Consider the following 12,716-nt stretch of genomic DNA (forward strand, 5'->3'; position numbering starts at 1 on the left):
GCTGCTTGTAGCGAGACACGGCCACAGCGACTGCGTGACGTCTGACACCGGCACGTGCTCTGAGAGGGAGGGTACGAGAGCTCTAGGAGTCTGCGCTCCATCACCCATCATCCTAATGTGTGCACTTTTATTGTTTTTCCCTTCCTGCTGAGGTGGCGATCTGTGAGGAGGCCAGAGACTCCAGACGTCAGACCACATGGCTGAGTTGGAAGGTACAGACATAGCTGTGGCTCCTGGGCTGGGGAGGAGATCATGGTCTGCTTGTAGAGCACACTTGATGGAAGTGTAGGCATGCACACCTGGAGTGGAGAAATTCCACAGTGCCTTTTATGGGAAAGGACGGTTTTTAATCTCTTTTAATTAGAGGAAGAGGACAGCTGCGTCAGGAGACAGTTATGAGTTTTCTTCAACCTCACAGGGAGGTTTCGTTTGAACTCGAGGCTTGGGGAGGGGAGGGCCTTTTTGCAGGTGAACTTGTTTGCCCAGGGTAGGAGGAGGCCTCTTCTTCTGCTGGTGCTGGACACGGGGGCCAGGAGGCCTGGGACGATGAGCGGGTGCTTGGGGACGATGACCAGGTATTGGAGGCGTTTGGGACATGGCTGGATTTTGAGGAGTTGAGCCTGGAATTTGGTGGGGCTTCCAGCCCCTTTCCTCAGGGGTCACTCTCTTCCCTCTTATCTCCATCTCTTCATCTGCAACAATAAAAACCTCTGAAGAGTTTTTCTTGGCAAGATCCAATCAAGATCAATATAACTATTTATTGAGTGCCCCTCCTGTGTACAAGATGTCACGCTAGCTGCTCTGGGGGATACGATGAGGAAGCAGAAGCCACCTCTACCCTCTAGAGATTCCAGGCCTTGGGGGGGTAGGGGAGACAGAAATGCCCACCAGGAAAATAGAGGGAGAGCCCAGGGCTTTGGAGACCAGTGGGGGATGGTTTTGTGCCTGGGTCTCCAGGGAGCAGAGACCAGCCCTGCCTCTGAGTCATCCCAGGGATCGTGCCCTAGAGCACCTCAGGGTTACGGTCCTTGTAATAGGATCTGAGTGGTCAGAGAGGACATTAGTCACTCCCTGCCTTTGGATGGGTCTCTCAGTTAGATCTGCCTTCCACCCAGTTCTGCTGTCATTCACCCACACTGCTTTGAGTGGCCTGGACGTTCCCTGAGCCAGCTCCTCGCTTATGAGCATAACTTTTTCATTCTAGGTGAGTCGTCAGACTGGCCTGATTCAAGGAAGAAACACTCACAGCCCTAACCCCTCCCCTTGGAACAGTGAATTGGAAAGGGGATATAAACATCCAGTTTTAGAACCAGTGAGTCCCTGATGTCCTGAAATTTTACCTGTATTCCTAGGAGCTTGGTCTTGAACCCACCTTGGCCACACCCTCAGGAGAAGACAAGGTGTTTCTTCACAGAAATTGTGTTTCGAAGCTTATCTCTCTACCCACATAGATATATGTGGCTCATTCAACATATGTCCACACAGCTGTATACCCAGTCAGCCTCAGGTGGTGGATTCCAATGAGGCCAGCCTGGATGGAGCTTCTCAAAGCTCCCACATGGTTATCACTGAGAATTTGTTTTTCAAAACTCAAGCTAACCACAAAATGGAACAAACCGTAACTGCCGGTTACAGCCCTGACATTCTGAAACTACCCATCTCCATTATTTTCTTTCCAGACTCTAAGTGCCAGACCCATGAGTTGTTTCCACGGGGATTTCACCCAGGCCTGTGGTGGGACAGAAGAGAGGGAGCTTACCATTTCTCCTACTCCTCTGTTTTTTCCTCTTGCTAATGTAGAAAACGAGTAGTGCCACGAAGACAAGGAAGACGGTGCCTCCTCCGCAAATGCCGATGATGAGATAGATATCCAGACCTTTCTCTGCAAGAGGAACAGACGTGGGATGGATGGGAGCGTCCTGGGAAGAGGGGCCATTTCGTTGCTCTGGCCAAGGACTCGAGGACTCCTGCCTCCTATCTTTCAGATAAAAGAGCTTGGTGGGACTTTTCAACCTCAGGGAAGCCAAGCTCATGGAGGCTGTGAACTGGGTCAATACCTGAGTGGGTGCAGGGTCCAGGATAAGCCCTCTCAGAACGTTCCTTGGAGAACTGCTCTCCTGAACCACAAATGCCTGATTCTTCACGTACCAAGCACTGTCCCCTATCAAGGAGAATGTCACAGAAGTTTAGATCTGAGAAAGAGTTTACAGAAAATCTAGGGTAATCTCTAGTTTCACAGACAAGGCCCAGAGAGGGAGGATGAGTTGCCTGAGGCCACACAGTATCCATTCCTGAGTGGTTCCTTTAAGCAGCCCCTCGTCTCCATGTTTCTGCACTGTTTTTCCAGCTTCATCTCCGGCTGCCCTCCCATGTCATGATTTTTTCTCACCCTCTTGACCAGAAAGTTTCTAAAGACAGGATACATGTTTCACGTGTCCAACCCAGTTCTCTGACCTCAGAGGCAGAACCCCGTCCCAGATTTTCCCTGGCCTGTGAGAGAAACTCAGACACACGGTGAGTTAGCAGCAGCAGTGGACTTGATCTTCAGCTCACAGATCTTCAGCTGCTGTCATGCAATGAGGATAACAACGACTGTGTTAAGAGAAATGGGTTTGAGAGCAGGCTCTTCTAGGCAAGAGCTGTGTGACTTTTGGCAAGTTACTCCACCTCTCTGAGCCTGTGTCTGTCTTTAAAAAATGGAGATAAGGAACTTATATCACAGGCAGCTGCTGGAAGTCAATCAGATAATGGATGTGAAAGTGCTTTGTAAACTGTAAAACTACACACAAAGATCAGGGTCTGCTCTGACTACAGTTCCGTGCACCGGTGCTTCTGGGAGCTATTTCCCGGGAGGGATGCTGGGCCATCTGCCCTTTTGTGAGTCAACAGCAGTCACAGAGGCAGCAGCTGGGGCCAGGGTTCAGGGGACTCGTACATCTGGAGAACAAATGGAGTTCTGCCCAACAGCACAAGGAAACCCTTCTCTAGCCAAACATTCCTGGGAAGATACTGTTGTTCATGAAGCCCAGGATGGGCCCCAGGAGCAAGTCAGAGGCTCAGAAACGAAACTAAACAGGTTTCCAGACTGCGGTGGGTTGTTAATCCTTGCTTTCTTTCCTAAATCTCCCTCTGACCCACTCTTTGCCTGCCAGTTACACAGCCTCTCTATGCTCTGCGGATGAAGCGGCTTCCATTGGAAAAGCAGACATAATCATAACCTGCTGTGAAACTGGACCGGGAAAGTCAGGGGGGGTCCTTTAGGCTCTGCCTGCTTGGAGGAAGGGCCAGGGCTATTGGAGTCCACCTTGGGCTGAGCCAAGGACTTCCCAGGGTCTGACCTGGGTGCGGGGTGGGGGGGGGCATGGGCCTAGGACCAGTTGGGGAGCAGGGACTAAACCATGCAGCCACTAGCTTGTCTTCTCAGAGTCCTCAGGCAGGGCAAGCACGCCCTTATCTGGGCACACTTGGGAATGTTGGAGCGCCTAACACAGTCTGTTCACAGATTCGTCCAGCACAGCCTCTGGGGGCTTTCTGCGGGGAATGCTCCAGTGTGTCTCAGAGGCAGCTGTGGCTCTGTCATTGAAAGCTATGGCCTCACAGTCACTAAATCCAGCCACACTCCTTCCTGCACTCCCTCTTGGAGATAATGTGCCCACGAGTTTATGTGGTGGAGTCCTTCTTGTGTGTCCAAACCTGCTCCTTCCTCCTACTATTCCGGTTTTAAGTACATGCTCATCTTTTCTGAGCCAAGTGGTTAATCTTGTCATTGCTCCACTCTGCCTTGGCCTTTTAGGATGAAACATCCAGGTCCATTTTAGGGTCTTCAAGAGCAGCCCTGTCCTCCCCAGTCTCCCCCTGGGTATTCCTCCCATCTCTCTAGTGGCCCCTTCCCAGACTGGCTCCCACTCTGTACCACAGAGTAAGGGACAGGAATGCTCCAGTCTTCAAACCTCATCTTCCCCCAAAGCCCTTCTTCCCTCGCTCCATCCCTCATGCACACACATTTTTATACTGGTGGGATCTAGTTAAAATAAGCGTGGAGTAGGGCTGCCAGATAAAACACCGGATGCCCAGTTAAATTTGAAATAAACAACGAATAGTTTTTAGTATAAGTATGTCCCACGCAACACTTGGAACACATTTATACTGTCTCTTTTTATTTGCTAAATCTGGCAACTCTAATCAAGAGCCTCCTAAAAGGGGATTAAGAGCTTGTGAAGTTGAGGAGGGGCGACTTCACTCACTGTGCCTCAGTGATGGGGGGCACGGAGGGACGGCTGGTGGGCAGACATAGACTTCATAGGAGGTGAGGGGACGCTGGTCTGAGCGTGTGACTGGCAGACTCTAGCATGGTCCCCGCTGAGCCCTGCCTCCTGGTATTCCCGCTGGTGTGAGACCCTTTCTGATTAAATGTGGGCTGGACTTACTGCCAGGCTGCTAATGAATAGAATACCGCAGCAGTGATGGGCCATCTATCACTCCTGAGATCAAGTACAAAAAGTCCACGGCTTGGGCTTCCCTGGTGGCGCAGTGGTTGAGAGTCCGCCTGCCGATGCAGGGGACACGGGTTCGTGCCCTGGTCTGGGAAGATCCCACATGCCGCGGAGCGGCTGGGCCCGTGAGCCATGGCCGCTGAGCCTGCGCGTCCGGAGCGTGTGCTCCGCAGCGGGAGAGGCCACAACAGTGAGAAGCCCGCGTACCGCAAAAAAAAAAAAAGGTTGCTCTGGGGGAAGTAGCTGCCATATTGTAAGGCAGCCCAATGCCGCCCCCGTGAGTGAACTTGGACATGGATGCTCCCCCAGTAGTGCTTGCACCTGACTGACATGACTGCAGCCCCTGCCTGTGTCTTTTTTTTTTTTTTTTTGCGGCGCTTGGGCCTCTCACTGTTGTGGCCTCTCCCGTTGCGGAGCACAGGCTCCGGACGCGCAGGCTCAGCGGCCATGGCTCACGGGCCCAGCCGCTCCGCGGCATGTGGGATCTTCCCGGACCGGGGCACGAACCCACGTCCCCTACATCGGCAGGCGGACTCTCAACCACTGCGCCACCAGGGAAGGCCCCTACCTGTGTCTTGATTACAGCTTCATGAAAGACTCTGAGCCAGAAACATCCAGTTAAGTCACTCCCAGATTCATGTCCCACAGAAACTGTGAGATAATAACTGCTTGTGTTTTAAGCCACTAAATGTGGGGTTGTTTGTTATGCAGCAACTGATAACTAATTCAAAATGTATATTAAAAAGTCTCACTTCTGATTTCACACCAGCTCAGGGCTGCTTCCTAGGGTCACTGACCAGCCATACTCACTATAGAAACTCAGGGCCTCTGGCCAAATAACTGTCTTTTGTGCTCAGTTTCCTGTCAGGGGGTTGACTAGACAGTAGTGGAGACATAATCCCAGAGTAGCAGATGAGTAGACTCTTGGGGATCACAGGGCTCATCTTCTTTGTGGACCAGGAGGCTGAAGGCCAGAAAGGGGAAGGAACTCTGTCCAGGTCGTCCCTATATATTTGGACAGACCCAAACTAGAAGTCAAGACTCCTGGCTCCCAGAGCAGGCCACCTTTCAAAAATTACTTCTAGGGCTTCCCTGGTGGTGCAGTGGTTGAGAGTCCGCCTGCCGATGCAGGGGACACGTGTTCGTGCCCCAGTCCGGGAAGATCCCACGTGCCGCGGAGCGGCTGGGCCCGTGAGCCATGGCCGCTGGGCCTGCGCGTCCGGAGCCTGTGCTCCGCAACGGGAGAGGCCACAACAGTGAGAGGCCCGTGTACCGCAAAAAAAAAAAAAAAAAAAAAAATTACTTCTAGGGGCTTCCCTGGTGGCGTAGTGGTTAAGAATCCACCTGCCAATGCAGGGGACACAAGTTCGATCCCTGGTCCGGGAAGATCCCACGTGCCGCAGAGCAACTGGGCCCATGCACCACAACTACTGAGCCTGTGCTGTAGAGCCCACGAGCCACAACTGCTGAAGCCCTCGCACCTAGAACCCATGCTCCACAACAAGAGAAGCCACCGCAGTGAGAAGCCCACGCACCACAACAAAGAGTAGCCCCTGCTCGCCGCAACTAGAGAAAGCCCGCACACAGCAGCGAAGACCCAACACAGCCAAAAATAAATAAATTTATTAAAAAAAATTACTTCTAGGGGTCACATGAGGCTGGTGGTCCAGGGAAGAACTTAGACTCTTGAAGTTTCAGAACTTTCTGGTGCTGGGCTGTCTGCTCTGAGGCAGTGAGAGCATTGCCCACCTGTGTTCATGGTCCTCCCTGGCCTCGAGCTCTTCTTCCCCCCAAGTCTCTAACTCCCAGGGTTTCTACAGCCCTTCTGCACCTGCCCCTGATAGGAGGTGCCAGCCATCTCCCCTCCAGAAAGGAATCTTTTTTGCTCCCTTCTCCATTATTGCCCTAGGAGCCACAATCATGGTCACTGACTAGCTGAGGGATCGTGGGCCAGTCAGCTTGCCTCTCTGGGAAGTGGCGGTCTGTGTGAGATCACCGTCACAGCTCCTTTTATCTCTTCAACTCGGCAATTCTTCCTCCTAGCAGAGAATCTTTTTCATTGCCTGAGGTTATACCATGCTCTCTGAGAAGATTCCCAAGACGGGCAACCATAGAGCACAACCTCCTCTCTCCTCTAGGACTTCCCTTGAAGATTTCCGGGGAAAGGGGGTATGTTTTCAGTCCTCACCCTGAGCCGAGGATGCCTCCCAGCCCAAGCACCCAGGCCCTGGAGCGGTCCTCTGCTGTGGGCCTCAAAGGCCGTGTTTGTGAAGTGAACTTGGGGTGTCTGACCAGTGCCCACCACGCACCTGAACAGCTGATGGTCACCGTGCTCGTTTGGGCACCGACATTGTTACTCGCCACGCAGTTGAATGATGCAGTCCATTTGCTCTTCCACTTGTATGTGATGACCTTCTGATGACTTTCTTTGATACGGGTCTCATTTAAAAACAGTTTTAATTGAGGGTCACTGCCTTTTGCTACCTCGCAGATCAGGGTTCTGTTGGTACAACTCCAGGAAATTACAGGTTTTGAGACCATCTCTGAAAAGAAAAGAAAGATTCAATTCATATTAGGCCATTTACTGATTGGAAAAGACATACCTATTTATAGAGGGGAAATTGAGTTAGTTTGGGACCAGAAAAAATTTCAAAGATCCCTAGCAATTTTCAAAAACCATTTCTATTTCATTTTATTTATACAGCACATTCACAACAAATTTATTTCTGATATTTACAGATACATTATATCAGTAAAAGATACATCATATCACAGGCTTATGTGCTGTTTTAGACCTTAAAATGTTTTCACATATAGGATATCCTTTCATCCCAACAGAGAGGCACATGTTTTTCTTCTTGTTTACAGATGAAGCACTCAAGGCTCTGAGAGGTTAAATGGACAGTCCAAGGGCACCCACTAATAAATGGCAAATCAGGAGAGGAGCTCACCCTTCCAAATCCAAGTTCAGTAGTACGGGCAAGAGGTTTACCACACCCTGCTCCTCATATGCTCAGGAGCCTGTGAGGGATAGCGGGGTGGGGGCAATGCTTTAAGAGCAGCTGGGAACTTGTCCCTGGAGGACTGGTACATGTGTAGCCTGGGGCCTTGGTCACAAATGAAGCAGCAGGTCCTGGGAGCAGGGGGTCAGGTGTGCAGTTCAAGCTCTGGAGGGAGAGAACGCCTTCAGCGTCCCAGAGCTGCTGGACCTCACCACTGGACCTCACTGGACCTCATCCACAAGAGAAGGATAAGAAGGACATTCCCCAGCTATCACAGCAGGGATGACATGTGACAAAGCCCTGGCACACTGACAGGTACTGACAATATTGGTGGTAGTTGTTGTAATCGTAATCATACACGCCCTGCCTCTTCTTTTCTGACATGATAACATTCGAAGGCTGCGTCATGAAAGAAAAAGCCCTGGCCTTGGTGTCAGTTGGGCCGGGTCCAAATCCTACTCCACCACTTGCGAGCCGTGTGACCAACTTCTGCTCTTTTTCTCATCCTTCCCTCTCTTTCCTCAGACTTGCCACTTTCCTCTCTCAGCATCCTTCCATTCTTTATGCAGATGGATAGCTTTTTTTTTTTTTCTGATTTCCTCCCTCCCAGACAATAATATCTTCCCCATGAACTTTCTCACCAAATTTCATTTCCGTCCCAAAATATAGGCAGGCAGAAATTAAGGGTTTTTTTTTTTTCCCATCCAGGGATTCGGTGTGACCCAGAATGAAGAGGATGGAAAAACATCACCATATACAACAAGACAGGGTCAGTGCATACCCTAGGGGTTGAGTCAAGGAGTTTGCTTGTGTTTTCAAAATGGAAATACTCTTTTTTTATTTATAACAGTAAATCACATCACTGCAAAAATGGATAAAATACCAAAAAAGTTTCAAGAAGATTAAAAACCACTTGCAATTCTACTACCCAGAGTCAATAATAATTAATGTTTTGCTGCATCCCTTTAACAAAGGTTTCCTATGCCATGCATACCACATATAAATAGTGTTCTAGAAACTAAAACTGGATCATAGATTTTTTTAGTCTGCTTGTTTTCCTTTAATGATCTATTATGAAATTCTTTTAGGAACACCAATAAATATACACTTTCATCATCTTTTTAAATGATCTATTCTTGATTTAATTAATAAGTTTCTAACTGCTGGGGACTTTAAGATCCTTTCCAGCATTTCACTGATATGAACCACCCAGAGATGAGCGGCCACTCGAAGTCATATCTTCACATACATCCTCTCCGTAAGATACTTTCCTACAAGAGGCATGGTTGGATCCTGTGGGGCACATCTCACAGATGAGGCTCTTTGATTCCAGGTTGCTAGGACAAACTCCTTCTCCACTAACATCTGCTTTTGAGGGGCCTTCCACTGGTTCCTCAGCTGGCAGCAGCAGCCCCCTCCTTAAGGAGCTGTGGGTACCAAGGTTGGAGACTGAGAAGCATGGAGGAACTAAGAGATGGGGAGAGCACGAGCACTGAGGAATCAGGTATAGTGTTCCAGGTGCCCAAGGCACCTATGCTTAGTTGTCTCCCTGAAACCTTGTCCCACGGAATAGCCGATAGTTATTATTATGAAAATCAGACTCAGAGTAGACAGAGAATTTGTCCAGGGTCATGTGGCAGGAAATGGTGCCTGGACCCACAAATTGACACGCTGTGTGACATTCACACACACACACACACACACACACACACACACACACAATGAGATGGCTGCTGTGTCATGGAAAGATCTGTGTCTTTTGGCAAAGGAGTGAAGGTTTATTTTTGAGGTCATGAAAGCATTCTAAAATTGATTGTGGTCATGGTTGTACAACTCTGTAAATATACTACAAGCCATGGAATCATGGCTGAATTTTATAGTATGTGAATTATACCACAATAAAGCTGTTTGGGGTGGTGGGTGGGGGAATGTCACCATCCTTGCTAAAACTATCCTGGGGTTTGGATCCTGACTTTGCTCCTGTCAAGCCACTTCCGTTTCCTTATAGATAGTAAGGGGATAATAATAACAGCTACCTCTCAGGATTGTTGGCAACCTTAAATAAGATCCTGTAGCAAAGCACGTGACATCTCACTGGTAACCATTATTACCACTGCAGTACCAAAGGAGACATGAATGTGAAGCTCAAGTTCAAAACAGGACACTCAAGCCCATGCTGGCAGAGTCACGACATCTGTGGTTCCCAGAGCCCACAAGCAGAAGTCCCTTCTGGCTCCATTCTGTCTCGCCCCATTTCTGGAATGTACTCTCCGTCTTGGTGCAGGTCCAGGTATGGAAAGTTGTCATTTGCAGAGGAGCTGACAATGTCTGTGACTGTTGGAGGGGGGCTGCTACCAGTTCCGAGCGCTCAAGAACAGGGCTGGATGGTGACTCTAGGTAGGAGGAGGGGGCCCGTCCTATGGCAGCGTTTCCTGTGCAAAGCACGGAAATGCTTATTTGCTCACTGAATCTCTGGCTGTGCTCACGCTGGGGTTCCCGTCTTCCTCTCCAAGCTAAGTACAGCTTCCTCTTCTCACTTTTATCCACACCCAGCCAAGTGACCCCTGGACTTATGACTTCATTTTCACTTCCATTCTATTGTACTTTCTCTTCCCTCTCTCCCAGACTCAAGCCACTTTGCTCATCCTTTCTCCACACATGACCCCCGACGTCATCATTCTTTAGGCATTTTATAGGCACCCTTCTAGGCCACTAGTTATCAGCTTTGGCTGCTCATTAAAATCACCTGGGGAGTTTAGCACCTACGATGCCCAGGCCCCGCACCAAGAAACACTGATTAAATTGGTCTGGGATGGGACTCAGCACCGGTAACTTTAATAGCACCTCAGCTGATTCCAATGTGAAACCTGAATTGAGTGTCACCGACCAGCCCCTCCCTACTTCACTTGGATTAAAGCAGCAGCTTCCTAGCCAGGCTTCAAGCTTCCGTCTTCAATAGCTACTGCTACCCTCCCAGTACACACAGAGACATACAAAGCCACACCTTGTGTATTTTCTACAGATATCAGCAACAATCATCTTCCACCTTTGATCATGCCGATGTTGAGCTGATTAGAAACAAGGGCTGTTCATCCTTAAATTCATCATTTCCAGCCCTTTTCTGCCTTACAATTACTCCTTCCGGACATCCTGGCTTGAAATTGTCTCTCTGGATGGAAGACCCACGGCCCTCCAGTCAGCCTCCCCTTCCCAGTCTCATACCTAGCTTGCCCTTCAGCATCCACCTGGAACGGCCACCTTTTTCTTCTGCCCACCTGCTCCCCTCTTCGTGATTAACGCAGGATCTTAATCCGGATCCTTCACTCAACCCTGCATCCCCACAGCCTCTGAAGAGAGAGTTTGACGTATGTAGACTTGAGGGTCTATTAGCTGTGGATTCCATCTCTCTCACAGGACTGGAGTCTGCACCGAGGTAGGAGGGATGCATTCGATTTCCTTTAGGGCTCCCCCAAGGCCAAGGTCAGGGCTGGGGACATTTCATAAATGCTATTCCTCCACTTGCTAAATAGCGCCCATACTGAGATGGAGGAATTTAGGGGACAGAGACTTACCTTGAACCTTCAAATCAAATGCTTTCTCCAATATGTTTTTTCCATTCAAATCATATACAGATACTGTGTAGACGTCGCTATCATTTCTCTTCAGAGCTTTAATTTTCAGAGTTCCATTTTTTAATATCACATACGTGTCCGTTATCTGGTAAGGTGGCTTGTGTTGTTTTAATTGTGCAATCTTGACTTTGTTTTTGTCCCATCGTGTATCTGCTACCCCATCATTCATTTGAAAACCAGGAATGTCCAGGTTGATGTCATGATCCAGGCAACCCCAGATGACTTCAGTATTTTCAGAGACCTCACCTACAAGAAGCAAGAAAGTTACTGAGGTAGCTCACTGCCGAGGAAAGCTGGGCTGTGACCTCTCTGACTCTTGCACTCACTTCGGGGTTGCCAAAGGAGCTTCTAATGGTGACAGTGGAGAGCCACGCACCAACTTACCTTTGGTGGAAACAGTGAAAATCAGAAGGAAGCTGGTTACGATTTTACATGTGAGGCTCATCTTTGGCGTTAGTTTCCTTCTTGTGATTCTGTGCTCTTCTTTAAAAAGGAACTGAAATAACACCAGTGGAATCCACCCCCTGAGAGCTTAACCACGTGCCTCTCCTTTTTGCTTCTTTACAGTGACATAGAAAACAGACACACACACATGCGCACGCGCACACACATACAAAACCTGGCTGATGTGCTCCTTTGCCAAAGCAGGTGTATTTATGAGTGTGTGTCTTCTTATAACACTTTAATCCTCACAACAACCTTGAGTGGGTTTTATTATTCCCGTCGAAGAGAAAAGGAACTAAGAAGCTAAATAAATCACTCAGGATCCCCCTTTAGTCAACAAGGAGCCAAATTCAACCATACGGCCCAACTTCTATCCGTTCTGCTGTAATGTCCCTAACAGGACCACATAGAAATATAGGTAAATGTTTGTAAGCGAATAGCTAGCAGAATACAATCATTTATTCCATGATTACAAATACTGGAAAATGTATACATACTAAACAATTATGAAAGTGGATTTTTTCTCTTTCTCAAAAGGCATTTTAAATGTTCTAAGACTGTTTATGTGATAAAAAGAAACAAATACAAATTGAGTCTCAGCTGTAAATGCTTGAAATCCCCAAATCTTATGTTTAACATACATTTTATAGCTATATTGAAATTCACAGATAGGTAAATAAAAAATTGTTCCAAAACAAACAAAAATGCATTGAGACTATGAAATGCTATTAAACAATCAGAACAAATCATCCAAGAAACATTTAAGATGGTTAACACTGTAGATGGTTAAGGAAAGGAAGAGATAAGGAGAAAAAAGAGAAGTGCTAGAGGACAGGAGAAAGACAGAGGAGTGAAACGTGTGAGACAGGGAGAGAAACAGAGATGCCCTGATGGACACAACCAGAAAAAGAGGCACAGAGAGACCCAGCTATAGAGAGAGGAGCACCCAGTTACAGATTTCCAATGTAAAATTCTAGCCTTATGATTCTTTAGGATAGAGTGAGCAAAACTCTTAAAAATTGTGCTTGTTTTCTGTTTCAACGTTAGGTGCAACTGTGGATGTCCTGTCTCAGAAAGTTGCCCAGGAAATGAAAGTAAGTCAAAACAATGGATCTCAACCACTGGGCAAAAGGAAGACTGAATAG

General features: G+C 48.3%; 1 protein-coding gene across 1 annotated transcript; it reads right to left on the reverse strand.

The window, feature by feature from the left end:
- Window positions 1-393: 393 nt before the first annotated feature.
- On the reverse strand, window positions 394-11,584 carry CD2 (CD2 molecule; the record flags this gene model as incomplete). The annotated part of the gene is made up of 5 exons (XM_082832971.1): window positions 11,512-11,584; window positions 11,068-11,373; window positions 6,803-7,036; window positions 1,760-1,882; window positions 394-692 (listed from the first exon to the last, which is right to left on the reverse strand). Exons 1-5 carry the CDS (start codon window positions 11,570-11,572, stop codon window positions 394-396), a joined length of 1,023 nt encoding a protein of 340 aa, XP_082689097.1. The 5' UTR covers window positions 11,573-11,584.
- Between the last annotated feature and the right edge of the window lie 1,132 nt (window positions 11,585-12,716).

The sequence above is a fragment of the Leucopleurus acutus genome, assembly GCF_964270905.1.
Source record: "Leucopleurus acutus genome assembly, chromosome: 2".
Lineage (NCBI taxonomy): Eukaryota > Metazoa > Chordata > Mammalia > Artiodactyla > Delphinidae > Leucopleurus > Leucopleurus acutus.